Genomic DNA, 23630 nt, shown 5'->3' with positions numbered 1-23630 from the left:
ACATCATGTATATGAATTATTAAACAGATCGGAAGCTGCACACCAGGGCAGTGCAATAACAAAGAGGCAACATATAAATATAGTTCCATAAAATATTCTTCTGTAACTTCGAATCGTATTATAAACAATCCAATGTCCAACTAAAGCGGCGCATAATTCGAATAATACCACAGGCATTAGTCTGTAGCTGCTTAAATCGATGCCAAAGATCCAGTATTACGTCAGGCTAGACGTTTGGGTGTAGAATACTTCTTTGAGTTCATTGGGTGATAATTACTCATGATAGGTGCGATTACCTGCTAATTAAACACGTCAATGACCTGTCAGATTGAAGGGACAACTGTGAAATGTCCCTTTGGTATACAGTAGCTGGCATGCGGCCCAATATGATCTACTCTCCTCCATTGTCAAGCTGGGTTTCGATCAATCAAGTCAGTGGCGTGATTTCTCTGATTAACCTTCTGTGTTGTGAAGCTCAACACTCGGTTTGGACGGAGGCAGCGGCAATGTAATCGTGAAAATGGGATTGAGAAAGTTGAGAATTGAATTAGGTTACCCATGTGTTTTTTGTGTCTTGTTGGTCAGTCTGTGGTCGTAGTTATTGCCTTGGCTTAAGCGTTTAGACATAAGACAATGAACACCTTCTGTTGACGTTCTGATGTCTTTAAAGGATGCTGCGATACTAAAATTCCGAGTTGTTTTCAATACCTGCGAGCTAAATAAATGTTTACCTCCTGGGATTGTCAATTGAAAGGGGTGAAGGTTTTAGTACAGTTTTAACAGTATCGCCTCGCTACCACCATGGGTGACGTGCCATGGGTATCCAATCCGGCTGTTCAGCATCACATGCCAACACACGGCCACACAAATGCCCTCCAAATAATTTTAAAGACTGTCTTATACGGAATGACAGTATCATTTGAATGCAGTGGAAAATCAATAACGCAACATCTGGCATGCAGTTACAAGGAATCTCCCATGCAAATTGTGGCACATTGATTATTGAGAAGTGACTTTATTTTTTTATCCTACTACATTAATCAGTTGGGCTTGAAAACGTTTCTTTGCCTCCTTTCCAAATAATTCAGAGGTATCTCCGAAGAAACACCAGGGATATGTTCACAATATTGCATCTATTCTGTGAATTGATACCAGTTCAATCAGATGTTATCTATATCGGTGAGAATGGTATACTATATCTGTGTGGTTATGCAGTCATAAACAAGAGCATCATTATCCGACGCAGCTCATGACCCACATACCCTGACAGCTGCAGCTCCTGATTAAGCAGCCATACAAACTCATAGAAACTTTATTAGTACAGTTGGCTGAAGGAGTAGGTAATCATCCCAAGACGCTGTAATGAGGTGGCCAGCCTTGGTCAAATGTGGACGTTGACACTGGACACTGGTCCATCAACTGATTGATCCCAGCCATCGACATGTCCAACTCTGTATGTTCAGACTTTATTGAAACCCTTCGACGGCCGGCTGAAAGTGACCACTCAAAGGATGCAATTGGATTGAAGGGCGTGAGAATAGTCAGTCAAAACAATTAAATGCTGCCCTCTGGTACTGATTATGGCCATTGATGGCTGAGCACGTCTCTACACTGAACTGGTTTATAGTGGCACGACATTTCTTGGCTGATTCCCAATGTCGTTTACTTACCGGACAAATTGCAATTTGTAGCTTTATCACCCATCTCGTCAACCTTGAAAAATGCAATCAACCTTAACGAATGAAAATTTGGAGGAAAGGCCATAGGGTTTATACTTTACAGTAAATGTATGGCACGAATGTGATGCGTTTTGTTCGTTGGAATTCAATTTAGCATCGATGTTTCGACCACTAACCCACCCAGCACCATACTGTGAGGATTTGCCACTCGCTACTTCGGGCTGTGAGGATCCACACTTGAATACGCTAGGTGTCCCAATCATGTTAAACTCTGAACTAGTGTTTGATGTACGATGTGATGTACTGGTACTGGCTCTGATTGAGTATGTTAAATAACTAGGTCAAAATCGTCACAAAGCCCACAGTGTCTCGATGTGTAGCCAACAGCAGCCATGCAACTAAAGGCTTCACGGCTGGTTGATCTATTGGTTGAGAACGTTACACCAGGCTTTGTAGGAGCTCATTTAATTACCTTCACCGATCGACATCTGGAGTGCTACCGACGACTACATATAAGTCTACTTTAATCTTAACACCACCACTCAAACGCTCAGCGATATCGAAACCTCTCAGATGTCAGTAACTTTCAATTTTTGGAAGCTCATCGATACTTTGATTCCTCAAGCCAGGATTATCGACAGTTGTAATGTGAGGGTCTGCTTTATTCGCACTGGTAATTAGGTCAGTTAGACTCTCCCTGGGTGTTGCACATATATCGTGTACAGGAGCTCAATACTAGCCTGTCAGATCCACTAACACAGGCTTGTATGTGTAATGGGAATAATCGACCGTTCCTGAAAAACCTTATATGGTATGACCGTCGTCTAATTACGGAACTAATAAGTCACAAAACCTTCGTGAAGAACATTCATTAGTTCTTTAATAATCTTGTTAACTTCTTACGTGATATTCGTGAAGAAAATCATTTGTTTTGTTTAAAGATCGATTCGAGGTTTTTTTCTTATTTTTCCAATAGGTCTGATAGTATGCAAATATTTCTCATTTTCTTTCCTACATTTATCCAACAGAAACATCAAAGCCACAGTTTAGGTTCCACTACAAAAGTCTGATAAAACCAAGATGAATGATCCAGGTCATCGAGATGGAAATAAATCAAGTACTGAATCCTTTGTTTGAAAATGCATTAAAATAATACCAATATAAATATTTTCTTCTTGTTTCATGGAAATGAATGTCCTTCTTCGAACACTTTACAACATTCTTTTACTTGAGGGCTGCGGGTCCAGTCATGTTTGCTCTTGATAGATTGTTGGCTATCGACCAGTTATTGGTATTCGGGAATGGAGGGTCTGACTGACGCCATGTTTTCCTCTGAGAAACGGGAGAAACACAAGCAAAACACTTTATGGTACACCATATGATAAATCTGCCACAGGAACCCTAGTTGTCGACATCAAAGTGTGGCTCTCTTTTGTGTGCGCGGAAATGGTGACTCCTCCATAACTGGCAGGGTGTGATGTGTCTATGGACTACTTGTGTGTGTCTGGTCAGGGCTAAAACAGACATATTGAACATCAAACACTGATGCCTTTGTCCGAGTTTTGAAAAATGTTTCTTTTCATATTGTGAGCAGTGAGTTGTAAAGGCAGTCCCATTCAATCTTTATTGCGAATTCGTCCCGGACATGGAAATGTTTTTATATGGGAAAATCTCAATGACATTTGCTCAGATTTCATCCCAATAATTGTCCAAGGCGTCTCGTTCATCCTCATTAGCTTATACTGAATAGGAAGAAATCGTCAATTGCTAATGGCGTCTGTTGAAGTTGGCGTGCAGTACAATACCCCTGTCTGCTCTTATCTCATAAATCTGTCTTTCTATCCCTCATAATCTGTGTGGATTGGGATATATATCCCTCGATGGAAATGATATATAACAGATATATCACTGAATACATACGCACACAATGTTACAAAATGTTTTACAGTGTAATTCTAAAACAAAATTTGAGCAGCGTTACACTGTCATAAAACTCGAGCAGTTTCTCAACGCTATGCTATTGTGCTGCGTTACCAGGCAGCTATACCACGACAAACACACCTGACTCATGACACACCTGACCGATCATCACATTACATGCTAACCAGAAAATAGAAACGTCGCGATTACTCGGATAACCAGTTACGGTTTCACTACAACTCCTAACCGGTTCACAAATGTGGAAAACGGTATTCGAAAACGGTATCATTTCCACTTACGTTTGTGAAACTATAAATATTAATATGTTCACAATCTGATGTTCTCACTTTAAAATATTTGTAAAATGACATTTAATATACAGTTTGCCTCAGTATATCAATCTGCTTGCTGTGTGGTCCCAAACGCAAAGGGAATAAAGCCAGTATGGCACTGTAGATGGTTTTAATATTTTTATATCATGAAATGGTTAATCGGTATAAAAAGACGAATAACCAGTTCAAAAATGAACCGTGATGACCCTACCTAGAGTGTTTTGTCAAGCATGTAGTACTGTCTTAGGTCATGTTCAGTAAGGGTATTTATTGAAACTGAGTTCTATGTCAAACGAAGAAGCAAGGTATACGTAATGTTGAGGCCACTTCATGGACGTGATCCCTTGGTGCCATGTTATGTATACAGCGATCTCAGTTCAACAACCCGTCCTTATTAACATAGTATTTCATAGCTGACGGTTGTCTCATTGCTAAATCACTGTATGGTTGACAGTTGGTATAGTGTGTGAGAATTGGAAATACAGTGAACTTCGTTTTTGAGGAACACCCTTAAAACGAACAGACGGATATAACGAACTGTTTTGGGGTCCCGTCCATGTTAACAAAACTATATGCTCACTTCTGTAAAATACTGAAGAGTTAGATATTAAGGACTAATTTGAAGAAACTCTGATCCCGTAAAATCTGGAAAAAATAATTCGCCTTCAGGTACTACAAAATAGAACATGATAGATTTACCTGCATTTGCTTGTAGTTCTGAGCCACAGAATATTAAATGGCAGCCCTTAACAACAGGGCGGGGGATTCGGGGATGTTCATTCGCATTGACGTGTCCAGCTTCTTGAAAAGGAAAGACGAAGAGGTTTGAAACATACCGGATGCTTTTATCGTCACGAACAACCAATATTCTTCTCCAAATCTATAGTACAAGAGCACAAGAGTAAACAAAGCTAAAAGACCCGTGCTCTTCGGGATATATGCATGCCAGGGAGTAGCTAGTGTTCTTTACACTACCAAAGCACGTTAATGTTCGACATAAGCATCAACTAGGTGTAAAGTATCCACGTAACCTATGATCCACCTCTACTTGATCCTTATACCGTCCTAATTCTGCAGCCTGATCGCCCAATGTTAACACAGTCCAGACTTTCGTCGTAAACTGACACTCGCTTCGAAAACAAGATCGGAACTCCTGGTGCATTGATTCTGACTGAATCGGAGCATTTTATCGAACGCGGACACTTTTCTACCGTCTCAAAGACAGTCTTGCTTGCTCTATTTACCTCCCTGAAATGAACAAGTCTGCACACTATACAACTAATCATTTTGTGAGAAGCAAGCCGAGCACCGATGGCTAAACCGAAAATCAAAACTTTCTCAAATATCCCATCAGCCTACAAATCTTTAGAATCTACTTCTTCACAGAATATTCAGGATTTGTTGTTGAGCGCGAACTGATAAAGTCAGTCCAATATTTATAGCCTTCAAATATTTAGTTTGATTTTGAAATTTGCTCTGTGGAAATGGAGGGTTATCGAATCAATGCTATACACTCCAAGTGTCTAGAGGCGGTCCCATCCAATTACACGGGGTCATTGAATATCACTCGCAGTTATTGCCTCTATTTATTTTACATTGGAAATTTTCATGTTTGTAAATACAATTTCAATTAAGGAATATGGCTGCCCGATGCACAGAGCTGTCTCCGCTAGATGGCGTTACGACCTAAGGGAAGGGTCATTATCAACCAATTCCGTCATAGAGAATCATGTAGACTTCGAGATCTCGCGAGACATCACCCAAGTCTCGTTCAAACATTCTTCCTCCGCTGTGGATAATACGCTATTCCAAATCAGGCAAGTTTAATTACATCTTTCATCTCTTTCGATCCTCCGAAATAAAGACAGCATTGCATATTAAATCCGATTCATTCGTTTCCGTAGACAGTACATTGCATACGTAGAGTGTATCAACGTAAATTCAACGAATAACTAAGACCAAAAGTCACTGCTAGAGTGCCAGGTACATACGTGACCAACTCGTGTTATTCCGGGACAAGCCGAATAGCGACTCGTGCCCCTCACATGGCCATTTTTGCGACCGGGTTCCGTCTTAGCGCAAACGGGCATACCTAAAACAATTGTCAACTCGTTGCGTAATGGTTCACATACATTTCCCCATATATTATATATGTTTCAGGTGCAATTTAGAGCAAATCTGGACATGCGGAATAATACAGTATGATTGAGCACATTTAAATGTGTCTTGGGTATATTTTTAGATGCAAGACTTATGTAAAATCAAAAATTATTTCCGAGGGATTCTTTGACGAAGAACTTGATATCATACGCGCATTCTGATTGGTTTGTCGTATTTTCGCACATAACATTCATCAATAGGGGGACGAGTCTTCTTGCAGGTTACAGAAAGGGGCGAGTGGTGACGAATGTGCCAGGTACTAATACAATCCTTCTCCTCACATAAAAATCACTAACCTGAGGAGGTGGGATACTGGGGATGGGTTGAGGGGAGTCGCATTGATATTGGGTCGCATATTTGGCTAGGGGTCAGCAGTCGTATTAATTTGGAGACGATTTAATTTCCAGATTTCCAGTCTTTACTTTACTGCCGATATCATGTGTCCATGGTAATCCATCATCCAAAAACGCCATGGTACAAGTCTAACAGAATTTCCGCCATCACACACCATAGTATCCAGAACCCTCTAAAGCATCCAGTATCGGGGCTGACAATAGACATATACACATAGAATACATAAGAATTCCGTTTCAGCGCTACGGCTGTCGTAAGTCTATGTTAAAGTTCCTCACGACTGATCGACATCTGGATTGCTACAGTGTCTACTCAACACCACCACTCAAACGCTCAGCGATATCGAACCTCTCAGATGTCAGTAACTTGCAATTTTTGGAAGCTCATCGATACTTTGATTCCTCAAGCCAGGATTATCGACAGTTGTAATGTGAGGGTCTGCTTTATTCGCACTGGTGATTAGGTCAGCTGGACTGTCTCTAGGTGTTTCACGTACACAGTGTACAGAAGCTCAAGCCTGTCAGACCCCCAAACACAGGCTTGTATGTGTAATGGGTGAGCGAGTTGGGGTTAACGCCGCTTTTAATAGTATTCAGTTACTGTGAGCTTGTTTCACGGCGTGTCAGCTTAATGTGGGAGGAAAGCCCGAAGTGATGCAGGTCTCAGACGTTTACCACTTCTGTTAAACCCACGAGCACGGGTATGGCGCTGACAATCCTAGAAACATAATCGAGGCGAAACGGGAATCGAACCCACGTTTCTGGCGTGCCCAAAGGACGCAACTCTGCGCAGCGAATCGCGGCGCCTGAGAAGACTGGGCCACCCGTGCCCCCATGTGTAATGGGAATAATCGACATTTCCTTATATGAGATTTAGTTACGTTGCATAACACCCCTACCTATTCATTGACACATATTTTGTATTTTGGATGAACAAACTAACTATTGAAACATTGCTAACCACTGGTGGACCGTCACCTACGGCTGTTTTCGACGCAAGATGAAAAGATTCTTTACGCCGTAGTAAAAACGTTTATGGTTGAATTTAACACCTCTTTCCAATAGCGTTTCAGTAACATCTTGGAGAAACCAATTTGGAGAAATCCCCGAGCACAATATTAAAGTAAGGGCGTAACTGGGATTCGAACAAACGATAAGCAGATCCTGGCACTACTAAGGGGGATAATTCTGTAAGACAAAGTTTGTAGTAATGATTGTCGTCGGAGCCCACTTATAAAGAGCGATTAGTTTAAATGTGTAGCTAGGCCGTTGATACCTGCCACTGACTCGCTCGTAAAACAACATTCTCTCGCTCATAACTCTGAGTAGGGCTAGTTGCGAGACTTGTATCGCTTATAAGCACAGTCTTTCTAGGATGCTATCATCCATTACCAGACACATGTTCCTAATATGAGAAGGTGTTTAACGTGGGAACAGCATTCCATGTGTTAAGTTCTGAAAATCGTTTGTAGACATGACATGTGTTTGCTTATCGACAGTGATCTTCAATGCAACTCCAAACAAGGTTTAGTTGAGATAACGGTTAGATACATATATGGAAAGTAAGGGTTAATAAACACATGTTTAAGTATTGATGTGAATGACAACTTGAATAGTAATCATATTTATTCGAAAACTGGCACCACAATCAGAGGGAATCATTTGTCCCCTGTCGATGATCGGTGGCTATTGGCCTTGAAGTGTATGAGTGAGTGAGTGAGTATGTTTTTATGCCGCTTTTAGCAATATTCCAGCAATATCACGGCGGGGGATACCAGAATGGGTTTACACATTGTACCCATGTCTGGAATCGAACCAGGCAAAAATGAAACAAACAAGAAGTGGCTATTCCATGGTGAAGTATATCATACAGGTATCATTGTTGTGTTTCGGCGACTGTGTTCAGTTTTGAAAACGTTTCAAATTTTTGGTCAAATCCAGTTGTGGAGTTTATATCCAATTGGGGTCGTTTTTCAATAGAGACTCACTCACTCTTACTGTTTGGATGTGAGTGAGTGAGTGAGTGAGTGCGAACTCGGATAAATGGAAACATGTAAACTAAAACGTAGACTAACATTTTGATTTAGAAGAGGACATGTCGCATTGACAGAAAAGTGGCCACTTAAAGGTGAATATATGGATAATGTCGGGGAATATTATTCACAAGTTTTCAGTAAATCGGTGTTAAATCTACCAAAGATATCAAATAAAGTTTTCTTACAATTGCAGTCTGTTTTGTATAAACTGTTTGATTATCAAAAACAGCCATTACTGTTGTGTGGCGCAGAAACTTGGTGCTGTCGAAAGATTTCTTCTTTTGAAAAGGTTCACCAGTTCGCCCGTAAAAGATTTCTTAATGTAGGCATGTCAACTCCCGGTAATATGGCTAGCTGTGGATGTGAGAAGTTTCCACTGTATATAACATCCTGTACTCGATGCCTACGCAATCGGCTGACATTATTATGCATACCTAAACATCGTTTGCCAAAGAAAGCTTACACTATGCTTGTATATCTCGATTATATTGGGAAGAACACATGGGCCTCCCGTATACGCCTAACACTCTTTAATCAAGGAATAGGATTTACACTGTTCTCGCAATCTATTGGTGACATTAATATGTTTTTGCAACAATTTCGCACCCCTGCTATAGGTATGTCCGGGCTGGCTACACGCTCAGAAAGTTCCAGATAGACACATATCGTCATATTGAGTCTCTCCTCGAACCAGAGTCATAGCTTTCAAAGTTAAGATTCACACATCTCCGCATTACCTTCATCTGTTTTAGACTTGGTCTAAGTGATCTAAAAATGAAGATAAAGGAAGATGTTTAAATATTTAAAAGCCTCTAAGAATTTAACAAGTCTGTAACCTAGTCATTGTCATGTATATCTATTACCTACTTTCTATGTCTACTGTCAAACAAAAACTATAACTTATATCTACAGATATCTTTATATACTAGTATTCATCATGCTTTTATGTGACGTTGGATGTTGTTGTCTTGATACTCTTGTACTGCAATATTTTATTAATATAACTATACGGCTCTGGAACTGACTTGTATATGGTCGGTGGCCTTTCATACCAAACACCATTGAATTGAATTGAGTGAGAGTGAGCGGAAAGGAAGAAGGGTGCGCGTGAGTGAGTGAGTGTGTGAGTGATCCAGTGGGGGCTTTTTGCGCTGCTTTAAGCAACATTCCAGCAATATTACGGCGGGGGGACACCAGAAAGGGATTTCAAGCGTTGTACCCTACTAGGGATTTGAACTCGAACCTTCGACGTGACGAGCGAATAATTTTAATCACCAGGTTACCTCACCGCCCTTGTAGCTATACTTGTATATGTTACCAGAGAGGTTTTAATGCTTTAAATGCTACAATCCATTTTATTTTGGAAATCATATATCAGTATGTCAGAAAGCGATGCTTTTTAACCTATATTTTTATAATTTTTTAATCTGATAGACATGTTGCCATTTATGCGTGCATTGTACATGGAAATTTTGCGCTAGGGCAATTGAATACGTAATGATCTGATACCCCTGAAATCAACAATCGATGTTCCTCAAATCGGCTCATCAACGCCACAACGGTAATTAGACAACTGGCCAATTACTTGACATAACCTGACACGTGAACTAGACAACAGACAACCAAAACATTACCGTGGACAACGGAAAATGTGACCTCAGCAATTAACTTTGTACATCACTCATCCGCCATGCATAAGTTCTACTCAAACGATGCACTGAAGTACAACCGTTCCATTATTAGCGTACTTAAAGAAAGTCAATGGATCATCCTCATCCCTTACGATTCAGGCACTGATGTTTTTTCTGCTTCATTTACTCGCTCGGTACATGATTCTAGTATTTACCATTGCTTCCCCTGTCTACCCTACATGCAATCATCGTTCTGTAGGACATCGATCGATCTGAATCTTTCATCACTTTGATGATGTCCCGCGGGATAATTACAACCATCTATTCAAGTATAGTGACCAGGTCTGATCATGTTGGTCGAGTATTAAACAACTTCAATAACTCTGAAAATGCAAAAGATAAGTTTTCTATATCTTTATTTGATGTGACCATTTAGTTGAGAGGCAATGTCGTGAAGGACGTTGTTTGGACCATCCTGCCCGTCTGAGTATCTGCTGACTGTTTGCCGTTGATAGCTCGCTGAAAGAGATGCACTGGGTATCTGGAACTGTCTGTTTGAGTGGCCGATAACGCAGCAGCTTAAATACAATGAAGCAAAACCCAATATCAGTTTGACATTCTGATCACTGCACAGGTTCAGATTAGCAATGTCAGACTTTTCCTGTCTAAACATTGTGAAAGGTCAAAGAGGATTGTGCTGAGTGATATATTTGCTGTTTGTCTGATGACATGGGGTGCCTGTAGTTTGCTCAATAGCAGGAACGGTGGCGACATTGGGACATTGCATTACATTGCTAGGCCATTCTAATGGAGGTTTCAGAAGAGCCCGCTTATGTATTTATGGGAATCTTTGAAGTTTTGTGGGCTCAGTTACTAGATATCGGCAACAGTACTTGTCCACAATGGCCATTCTCGTTATGGTTTCAGAACAACCAGGGCAAATGTATGTAATAATCGTTTGATATTGGTGAATTGGTGTTTGAGTGAGTGAGTATGGTTTTACGCCGCTTTTAGCAATATTCAAGGGCGGGGGACACCAGAAATGGGCTTCACACAATGTACCCATGTCGGGAATCGAACCCGGATCTTCGGCGTGACAAGCGAACGCTTTAACCACTAGGCTACCCGACCGCCCCTCATTCTGACGAATCCTTCATTTATTGAGGAGTAGGGTAACCATTATGCAGCCAACATAAACCTTTACGTGCTAGTCTTGATGCCACAATATACAAACAAACAGAATGGCATGGTGATAATAGATATGACCATTGGATGTATCACAGCTTGACGAAACACACCAAAAGCGATACCCAAAACAATTTGAACTGACTTGAAAGTCACCCACGAAAAACGAAAAAACTTTCACACCATTTCCCAAAGCAGACTCTCGTCGACTTGAGCGCAATGGTATTTAGATGGATGGGTGTCAATCTGACAATGGGGATTTGGTGAATGATATGGTTGCTATGGACATCACGTTCACACAGGAGAGACAAGGAATCAGAGCGTTAATCGGAACCTCAGAATAGATGCATCAAGGCCAGAGCTGTTTGTTCACTAATACACGTTGCATTAAGACGCTTAACGCATTAAAGCCAACTACTTTAGACGTTGTTGGTGCTGATATTGTTAACGATTGACCCATCGAAATAAACTCGATTTATGACAAATTTGCAAATTTCACGTCTTCGCGGGTCTGTGCACGCGCGGAAACTCTGCATCACGTGCACTTTCGGATTAAATCAACCCTGTACTCTGGTACACATAGAGACCCTGCTTGACAGGAAATCTATAAACAGTCCAAATAACGACATTTCAATGTTTATCCTACACTTCTAACGCCGAGAAGTGGCTAAGGTTACCTAGGAATGACGTCCTTACCCATTAGCAAGCCTGTTACCACCGCGCACGGCCTTGTATCACTGACAGAGATACAACCAGTCAACATGGAAGTCATTGCCAAGCGTTTCTGACATTCCTCATTAGGCTTCTCCGTTGTAAGTACGTATTTAGACCGCACCAAGTCTAAACGCACATAAACCACGTACATTCTATTTGTCAACATGAAAATAGACAATGTAGGCGTTTCGCAAAGTTGCATTCCATGTGCAAAGGTACAATCCTCTGATGACCTTCAGAAAGCGTGTGTCATGAATTGATTACACGATGCTTTAACGCTATGATGGGTTCCAATTTTCCATACGTCCTCAAACACAGCGTGGACTTTATCACTGCATCACCTGGTCAATTACGCCACATTAGACGTGCCCGAGCGAGACAATGCAACCTCCAGCTCTATCAACACTGTCACCACGTGTCCTCGTCATATTCAAATGCTCAAGAACTGATAACAGATGCCCTAGAAATGATAACACATGCCCTAGCACTGTTAACACATGCCCTAGTTAGACACTGTCCCCACATGACATGTAAGACACTGCCCCCACATGCCCTAGTTAGACAATGTCCCCACAGGCCCTAGTTAGACAATGTCCCCACAGGCCCTAGTTAGACACTGTCCCCACATGCTCTAGTTAGACACTGTCCCCACAGGCCCTAGTTAGACAATGTCCCCACATGCTCTAGTTAGACACTGCCCCTACAGGCCCTAGTTAGACACTGTCCCCACAGGCCCTAGTTAGACACTGTCCCCACATGCTCTAGTTAGACACTGTCCCTACAGGCCCTAGTTAGACACTGTCCCCACATGCCCTAGTTAGATCTTGTCCCCAAGGCCCAAGTTAGACACTGTCCCCACATGCCCTAGTTAGACACTGTCCCCTCATGCCCTAGTTAGACACTGTCCCTACAGGCCCTAGTTAGGCACTGTCCCCACATGCCCTAGTTAGACACTGTCCCCACAGGCCCTAGTTAGACACTGTCCCCACATGCTCTAGTTAGACACTGTCCCCACATGCCCTAGTTAGACACTGCCCCTACAGGCCCTAGTTAGACACTGTTCCCACAGGCCCCAGTTAGACACTGTCCCTACATGCTCTAGTTAGACACTGCCCCTACAGGTCCTAGTTAGACACTGTCCCCACATGCCCTAGTTAGATCTTGTCCCCAAGGCCCTAGTTAGACACTGTCCCCACAGGCCCTAGTTAGACACTGTCCCCACATGGCCTAGTTTGACACTGTCCGAACAGGCCCTAGTTAGGCACTGTCCCCACATGCCCTAGTTAGACACTGTCCCCACAGGCCCTAGTTAGACACTGCCCACACATGCTCTAGTTAGACACTGTCCCCTCATGCCCTAGTTAGACACTGTCCCCACAGGCCCTAGTTAGACACTGCCCCTACAGGCCCTAGTTAGACACTATCTTTATCTGATCTAGACTCAAACAGGCACTGCCATCATATCACCATGTGCCCGAATCTGATGCTGTCACCATGTTCCCTTGTCAGACACGTTCCCTTGGCATCGCTCGACCTAGTGAGACAATGCCACTGCTACCACGTGTCCCTGTCAAGATTGTCCACGTGCTTCAACTAAACATTGACACCACGGGACCTAATCAGACACTGTCACCACGTGTCACAGTCAAAACTGTCCACGTGCTTCAACCAGACATTGAAACCATATCATCTAATCAGACACTGTCACCTTCTACCCTGGACTACACTGTCCACACGCTTCAATTATATTTGAAACTATGTGATCTAATCAGACACTGTCACTGCGTGAACTGGTAAAAACTGTCCACGTGCTTCAACAAGACATTGAAACCATCTGATCTAATCAGACACTGCCACCACGTGCCCCAGTCAACATTGTCCACGTGCTTCAATCAGACATTGTAAACATGTGACCTAGTTAGACACTGCCACCACGTGCACTAGTCAACACTGTCCACGTGCTTCAACCAGGTTTTGAAATCATGTGATCCCATCAGACACTTCCACCACGTGCCGAGTGGAATTCATGTGTATCAGGAGTTGTATATTTTGTCTATATTTCTTAATTAAACAATGACATAACAATGAACTCTAACTCCCTGCCATTCGGGAAACCGTCAAGTGTGAAGGCCAATCACTGAACCAGCAAGGATGTCAAAACGATCGTTTATGAAAAGTGCCAGTAGGTTTGTCCCCATCTGTTATGACCGCCATGCATGAAGGCCAGAAGGTGCGCTTTTCATGCGCTTTCAATACGTTCTTCAAATATTCTAATTTTCACAATCATTCTGACGCAGTTACTTATCGACTCGCTCACACAATACATTCGGTCTGGGGTATAAACAGGGACAATCAAGTGTCTGGCAAAACAAGCATAAACTGCCATCATTCTGGGAAAGGTATGCCTTTGCCTTAGCACGTGTTTGTGACGGGTGCCGTTGGTGCAGAATACGCTCACGTACATGCGGACATGCGGACATCGCTATTTGAGAGTGATTCGTAACCACACGCTCGTGATATTTTCGGAACCAGGGCTCTGCTTTTCGAAGATATTTCTTATGATTATGGACATAATTTTGTTGCGTCTATTGATAAATTACCTATTACAAATTAATACGTACACGCTACCCTCACTCCTTCTAGCACTGACATGATGTAGAATCTATTCGCCAATGTTATCAACTATCGATTATATGCTGTCTGTATAATCTGTTATGATTTACTTCAGTATCATAATGAATCACATTTTAAGCTTATCGGGTACTAAGGTGGAATACCACCCATCTTACAGTTGGTAGTCAGGGGAACGGGTGGTCCGGTGTTAACCGTGTCAGGATCCGCAGGTTGTATGTTCGAATCTCAGATTCGCCCCCATTATAATCCATGGTTTGTCAACACTACACCAACGCTCAAGGAATTCAACCAAAGGGGTAACAGTATGACCCGCCTCACATTGAGCTTTCATCCTACATTAAGTCAGCACGTCCTAATGTAACAGACCTGACAATCAAACCAAGCTCAATCCCTGTTAGTGGTCAATCTCCCAAGGATGTACATGTGTGTACATGACGTTACCTAGACAATAAGGTGGATCTAACAAGCAGTAATAACTTCTAAACGCTATCAACAATGGAGTCTGTACTATTGTCAACCAAGAAACGTGCTGTGGTTAAGGACGACTCTGTCTCGACGTCAGGCTACGGCAGTTATCTATCCGTAACATGCCGGACACGGATGCCTTGTGGACCCCGACCGGAGTAGACATTGTGCAAAAGACACATGATCCGTCTGACCAATACACGTTGATTATATTGGTAGAATGGTAGCGAGGAATGTACACAACAGCAGGCGTTCGGAGCTAACTTAGTCAGAATCAAATCGGCGGAACGCTTAACCAGACACAGCGCAGACACATCATTAGCATAACGAATAATCACATTGACAGACATCGAGAGCCCAGCCCGCATCATATTGGCGCCAATACAGGAACCCCACATGGAAGTGGTCTGACTCTATGACCAATCGGAGCTGAATACCAACTTCATCAAAAGGAAACGTCCTACATTTGTGGAACTCTTTCAGAAGAAAAACAGTCTCGATCGAACGGACGTTTATACGTTTTTTCTCTTTTCTGCAGACACATTTAAAATCTATTGCTGGCATTAGTAGCAAACAAAACAAGTATAAACCGCGACTGTAGCTGACCTGTAGACAATATAACTTTATTACGAGGTAAGCAACTGGATTATATTGGCAACGATAGAAGCACATCATTCACATACCTTTGGGAGTGCCAATCCGTGAAACAATACTTTAGGTACCATTAAGTTATTCGCGGCTGTTGGATCAAATATCGGATCAACATCGAACAGTCCTTACCATCCGCAAGTTGGTTTCTTTAATGGGCAATGCCTATCACAGACCATCGGGAACCGGAAGTAATTTTATGATGTTTTCCTTCCAGTCGGGGATAGTTTATTAGGAAACGTTTATAGTCTTGACGAAATGGTCGCAAGGCTGTGGCCTGAAACTGGTGGCAGTTTCTGGTCGGACATGATCAGAAGCAAATTATCAGAACTGATGTCAAATAAGATTGTCTAGATATTATATCGATAATGGACCTTTCAACCAAGTATTAGTGACATTTGGCTCCTACTTAAGGAGTTGCATGATGGCGAAGGGACCGCCATTCATGATTAGGGGGATATTTATGGTCCCCGTTTAACATGAAGACGAAGGTTGATGGCTTGTTGTTAACGGAGTTCGTGGTAGTTTGACAGGGAAAGAGAAGGACGAACTTATGTGTTACTGAATGAGTGGGGATTACATGATGTAGCCGCAGAACCCAGCTGGGGTTATAAATAGCTTATTACTAAAATTGACTTAGATGTTCTTCATTCAGAACTAAACGAGTGACTAAGCCCCGGCCAACTGGCAACCCAAGAATGTTTAGATCAAAGAAGTTCACCCACCCAAGTGATATGATGTGATCGATGTAGCCATAAATTTCTCTAATTACATATAGGCCATTGCTCATTGTGAACTTGTAGCTGAGACCAGGGGCAGGTATGCCATTCGAAGGAACATATCACTTTAATACCAATACATAACTACTCGTACAATTCCAAAGTTCTTCTAAATACTATACATGCATCATTCGCGGGAATATAGCATTACTGAAGATTGTGTACTTACCAGGACTTTCAGACGTTTGAAGTCAACACATCAGAGAATTTGGAATTGGTAATTTATTATAGGGGGTAAGGGGTGTCTGTGTGTGTGTGGGTGGGCGGGGGGGGGGGGGGGGGGGGGGGGGCGCAAAAACTTATCATGACATGGGGGACATGAAACAATGACACGCCTGTAGTGTTTCAAATAAAAAACGTATACATGTTAGCATTTTGTGTCAGGTCGTATGATATGGGGGTAGGGGATGGGGGCAGTGATCATGAAAAAATGTTGCATGTATTGGAGTTGGGGGTGTGGGGGTGGGGAGCAAAATCCCCCGCCGTCACCGCCCCTAGAAAAAGTGACCAGTCCCTTATAATAAATTTGCTTATGATTTTGTAGGGATCGTACATTCGGCTCCGCAGAGGTTTCTGTTGACTGTAGAACGGGTTCTGTCACTTTTATTTAGGATTAAGCCGACCCCAACACGACAAGCAATCGGGAATAAAAGTATTGAAGTTGCAGCTATCGCTCACATATTTCACTTTCATGCCATTTGTTTCTATTTCCGCTTGTCGTGACTGGCAGGTAATTCTCCCGTTTTACCCGATTAGGTCATCAAATGAGATTATTGTCCAAACAACTGTTTAGGGTCGCATCAATGTGTCATTACGGAGGGACAGGGTGATAACTAGCTCTCAGCTCACTATCACCTCTACAAGCGATTATGTTCGGGGTATTACGTCACCATGACGACATGCTATCCGTGTTTCCATTAGAAGAGGTTTTTGATGACAACGCCGTCTCAATGCACATTTGGCAGAGACGAGGCACTGCCTGGATGCACATAGTGTCACATGGGGCAAATGTAGCAAGCGCGTTTTTAGTTGAATCTGTCTCGAAGAAACTATTTGCTGAATGAACAATTCTGTGTCATTGTGAGTGTGTTTTACACCATATACTGCAGCAATGTTACTACGGGAGTCAGTGACATGGGATTAATGCCGATTTAAACAGTATTTCCGTCATATAATGGTGTGTCAACTTGATGTTGGAGTGATGCGTGTTTTAGACGTTTCCCAAGTTTGGTCAAACCCATGACCAAGGGTATGGTGCTTGAAAAAACATAATCAGGGTGAACCTGGATTCGAACCAACAATAATAGGCTTCTGGCACGCCTAAGGGACCTTACTCTGCACACTGAATTACGAGTTACTTTCATGCAACTGAACCCAGGTTCTCGGTGTGACCATCCGAAACTTCAGCAACTTTCTTTCAGCAATTAACTGTCATATCATAATATGGTTTCTTGATCTGTAAAATGTATACCTAAATCTAAAACTAAGAGGTTAGGCTGTATGGTTGGGTTAGGGCCTTTGGGGGTCCATTGGAATACGCATTGATTAATGATGACATACTGTGATACCTGCTGACCTTGTCAAATATATATAAAACGTCACTGCCAGAGAATAATCAGTCTCGATTATCTGCCGGAATGTACCCGTGAAGATCCGGTGTAGAATAGATCTTCAGCAACCCATGCTTGCCGTAAAAAGCGACTATGCTTATCATAAGAGGCGACTAACTGATCGGGTGGTCAGGCTCGCTGACTTGGTGCATGTCATCGTATCCCAATTGCGTGGATCGATGCTCACGATGTCAATCGATGGATTGTCTGGTCCAGACTCGATTATTTACAGACTGCTGTCATATAGCTGGTATCTTGCTGAGTGCGGCGTTAAACAACAAACAAACAAATCTGCCGGAACATATTTAAATTGAGCGTTAAAGGCAAAATAGCGGGGAAAGGTATATGAAAGGATGACTGAAAATCAATGATGACAACAGGTGTTCGCGAAAAGGGTAAGCATGTCCTTTCCTGGGGGTAAAACCCGCCACTATTTTCTACGAATATATAATTACGAAAATACAGATGTCTTCGAATATATAATTAAGTCGTTTGTGACTGGCATAATACTCCATAGCCTGCAATGTCTCACATAAAGAATTGCAACCGATCGCCAAGACGCCAAATGATGAATATAAACTTGCAACGTCAATCGTTACATATTATCTCAAAATTGCCCCTCGTTACATATCTTCTATTTCACTACGTCCACACAGTGGGATCAGACAAAAAACATAAACCAGTTTATTACGACGACAACGTATATGATAATTTCAATTGGATATAGTCGGATGGGCAACTGGAAACCCAGTACTGCAATTAGCCGTTAATGCGTCTGTACCCTATATACTGTTAAACATAGCATTTCTTGTCGACATAAATCACCCATGTCCCTGTGGGAACTTCGTGGTAGAAATGGAATAACTTTAATGTTTGACATAGATCAATGTTTGCGGAGGGTCTTAACGTGAACATAGCTCTCACTGACCCCGTAACGTCAATGTAAAGATGTTTTATCATTTCATTCCAGGATCATATCACAGACATGTTTGACCTTCCCCGCCAAGCAGTCCAATCAACTAGGTAACTGGAACCTCCATCCTGGCGCGATGGCACTGATGTACGCAGGGTCAAACAGAAGTATTATACTATGTCAACCGAAGGGGGGTCCAGGACAGTTTTGAGGATGAATGAAGTACTCCCGAGATTACGCCATCATTCTATAAGCGTGTATGGTTTATTCTCAGTATCCCATTACATATATATATCTGTGGAGTTCTCACTCGGAATGAGCTGATTTCAATAAACCTATTTAGATGATATCATGGGTCATTTTCATACCGCCGGTTATATACGTCGATGCCAGGCTACCGATCCACGATACCAAAATAAGCCTGGGGGTTATTTGTATACACACAGGAATAGCCATTGTAACGTGGCCTAGGTGGACAGTCCCGGTATCCATACCAAACAGACGCGATATGGATTCAAGTTGTCAACGAAGAACACACCATATGCACATTAATCTGACACGTCTTCAGGATATGTCAGTTGCACTGATGTACAAGACATTTCCGTTTGACACATATTGTAAAATATATCCATTTGACACATCTACAAGACATACATTTGACACATCTACAAGAGATACATTTTACACATCTCTAAGACATACATTGACACATCTACAAGACATATCCATTTGACACATCTACAAGACATAGCCACTCGAAACACATCCAAGACATATCCATTTTACATATCTACAAGACATAGCCACTTGACATACCTCCAAGAGATATCCATTTGACATATCTACAAGACATTCATTTCACACCTCTTCAAGACATATCCATTTGGCACAACTACAAGGCATAGCCACTTGATACACCTCCAAGACATATCCATTTGACTCGTCTACAAGACATAGACCCTTGAAATATCTACAAGACATATCCAGTGACAAATCTACGAGAGATATCCACTGTAATTATCAGGAAGATCTACTGAACACACATATATGATTGATCAAGTGGTATATCTTCAAGACATATCCTTACCATGTCTGACGTAGCAAAACATTCTTTTACAATAGCAACTAGGTCGTTTCCGCATCTCGTGACATAAGACAGCACGACGTTGAGACAGTACCTGAGTTTGAGAATGGCCTCTTCTGCTGACTGAGTGTAGTGTGTCTTCACATGGTCATACAGATCAGGGTTGATCCGACTCAGGAAGGCTTCAACGGCACTCGACTTGATCAACGACACTTTCTTCGACAGCAACTACACAGAAAGTACACGTCATTAAAACATATTCACAAGGGAAAGGGTTGAGCACGTGTTTTCACAACTTTATTAGCCGTTACCTCATCTCATCAAAATTTCGGACCACCATATTTCCTGGCAACAAAGATTCTCCATACCAAAATCAGTCACTGGATAAAAAGGAAACTATTGAAACCCAATGACAGTGTATGTATGTATGTATGTATGTATGTATGTATGTATGTATGTATGTATGTATGTATGTATGTATGTACGTATGTAAGTGTGTGTGTGTATGTATGTATGTATGTATGTATGTATGTATGTATGTATGTATGTATGTATGTACGTATGTAAGTGTGTGTGTGTGTATGTATGTATGTATGTATGTATGTATGTATGTATGTATGTATGTATGTATGTATGTATGTATGTATGTATGTATTATAAAGCATAAACTATCTATGCTTACACAGTATAGAGATCTAGAGTATCCATCTGATGACACTGCATGTAATATCGCCTTTGAAACCCGTATATAAATTAAACACATCACCCTCGAATAACCGTTTCTTTGTTTCAATTTAAGTCACCATCATGCGAGGGTGTATAGTTTCTTGCCCGGCTGTATATAATAATACATTTGAGATATGTTTTACATTTACATACCTATTTAGTGTGGTTGGTATACATGAAACAAGTGTACGTTTTCGTTGAAGCTGAAGTGGGAGCTCCCAATTAACAATATTGGCACATCAAGGCCTTGTTTTTTACGCCAAGTGGATTCTGTTTCGGCAGACAATCTAGGATGGTTATTCTCTTGCTTTGAGGGAGCGGTCTGGTAGCCTAGTGGTTAAAACGTTCGCTCGTCACGCTTCAGACCCGGGTTCGATTCCCGACATGGACACAATGTGTGAAGCCCATTTCTGGTGTCCCTCGCCGTGATAGTGCTGGAACATTGCTAAAAGCGGCGTAAAACCATACTCACTCTTGCTTTGACAATTTATATTTACACATTTCAGTTATTCTATTAAACATTATTTTTCTTTTAGTTTGACAAAATGGACTTACACTACAGAAGCATAGTCGGTATCTTTGTTTACATGCTGAGGCGTATTGCTACATAATACATACCAGCATCACCACGTTCGCCGGTGGGGTTAGCATACAGACCCATTAACCTATTATGCTGTTCGCAAGAGGAGATTACATGAAACAGGTGACCAGGCTAGGTGACCAGGCTAGGTGACCAGGCTAGGTGACATAGTTTATTGCGTGTCGTTGTACGCTGACGGATAACAGCTGATATTTTTTTCATTTGAAGTTTACGCGATATACGGATACATACGAATGAGAGGCCGGTTACAAGACCACAAAAGTGACTTACATAAGCCTATGAACGACGCAATTTGATGTTCATAATTATGTTTTTCACGAGACTGTATTCTTGAAAAGACGCAAACACTGAAGGACTACTTCCACATTCCTCGTGAATCCCTAGGAATTCCTTTGCACGAATTCATACAAAGGCGCTGTTTCTGATCATTTATACCCTTTAATCTTGAACTGCGCATTTTCCCATACATTGAGAAACGTCAGAGATTCATGCCAGTGAACAAAACGTAGCACACCCACTAACGTGGTATCCACTCGATCCGTGTCTAGACTGACAATTACAGTCTCCAGCAATCTATGAATTTACCTTAGTATCTATTTGACACATCTTCATAGTCTCCTTTCAATGATCGGCCAACTGATCAATGATGACGAACACATGTAACCGCTACAAGTTCATTAACAGCTTCGGAAATCTCTCCCCTTACGTTTAACGTGTCGGCCATTTTGACGTCTTGTATTTGATGTAAATGTATTACGACGCGTTGCCATTGTGACTGATTTACTAAAATAGTTCTTAACAGATGATATTATTTGCATACATTTCTTGTGAACAAACTACGACAGATATTCCTGTAAAGCAAGTTGAGCATACATACGTTCATGTCACCGCTCTTTTCGGCGTACTATTATATTGAGCGATACGGCTGGTTGTTGTAAGGCTGTCAGTGAAAACATGAAATCACACGTATAGATCTAGCGCTACATCCCTCGAGTTATAAAATAATGATAATACAAAATGTAAGAATTGACTTTCACTTTGTGTGACTTCATTGGAGTATGCTCCGACGTTCATACAGTTTGGCACTCACTCTATGAAGGTTCACACTCCAATGAACTCACACAAAGTGAAAGTAAATTCTCACAGTTTAGTCATTTCGTAAGTACAAGCGACGAAAACCATTTCCATAATTACAGGTAATCTCTTCTCAAAGCAGAGTTTTATGTACGATTCCGACTTTATCATGAGCATATGCTTATTAATCACTATCAAAGAGTGACGATACCAGCTGATCGCGAAAAGGTGAACGTATCCTGTTCCACAGGGGAATCCGTCATAAACACGCGCAAAGCCAAGTCAATAAAAGCCTTCCCCTAATTACTGTTAGAAATTCAGAAAAGGCTATAGCCTGTTCCGTGAAAAGCCATAATACACCCCCCGTTTAGCGAACCACAACTTGCTCATACATATTATTCACACGATCGTATTTTTGCTTTAATTTGCATACGTAATGCCTAGTTGTTTTAGAAATATGTAAAAAAGGACGCAATAACCATATATTGATGGTCCCCAGAGACAGACTAAACCCCCCTTGACGTTTTATTGACACTTAAATCATGCTTATCAGAAGTCCAATTGTTGATACAATCTCTGTTGAACATATTTCAGTTTACTGGGAGTAATTACTAATGGACATTTTTAGCTTAGCTCTAATGCGATCACTTAGAGGCTTCAAGCTTCCCTTCATATCACTGGCGCTATAAACATCAACCACAATCAAACATGGCATCACAAACTATTGACACTGACTGGGTATTTAGGATCAAAGAGCAACCATTCATCACTGCTGAAGTGTTATGGATGGGATAGGTCTATATGCACGAATCTCCTTACACATATCGACTTCTGACTCAGTACTTGGACCTCTCCTCCCTTCTTTTCTGTATCCTTCGCCCCGTCATTCCAATCAACCCTACTCTACATTCCCCTTGCACCCGATCCTGCCATTCGCCCTTCTTAGCATCCCCCGTAGACCTCCTTTAGAATGCCCCTTCCAGTTTTCCCCACATGCCTAAATGGACACCCTTTCTATCATCCCCTTCTTGGTAGACCCATATTGATCTACACTACTCCCTTTTCTTTTATTTTAACGTCTTCTAT

At 41.8% G+C, this 23630-nt stretch overlaps 1 protein-coding gene across 1 annotated transcript in view; it reads right to left on the bottom strand.

The window, feature by feature from the left end:
* The window catches only part of LOC139480115 (glutamate receptor ionotropic, NMDA 3A-like), a 104784-nt gene that overhangs the window by 25602 nt on the left and 55552 nt on the right, over positions 1 to 23630 (bottom strand). Inside the window, exon 4 of the mRNA XM_071263142.1 lies at positions 20238 to 20371. Coding sequence (XP_071119243.1) covers positions 20238 to 20371 — 134 coding nt within the window. The remainder of the gene's footprint in view (positions 1 to 20237; positions 20372 to 23630) is intronic.

This window comes from Haliotis cracherodii, unplaced genomic scaffold (assembly GCF_022045235.1).
Source record: "Haliotis cracherodii isolate W230 unplaced genomic scaffold, xgHalCrac1.p SCAF_4, whole genome shotgun sequence".
Taxonomy (NCBI): domain Eukaryota; kingdom Metazoa; phylum Mollusca; class Gastropoda; order Lepetellida; family Haliotidae; genus Haliotis; species Haliotis cracherodii.
This window is presented reverse-complemented; position numbering and strand designations above follow the sequence as displayed.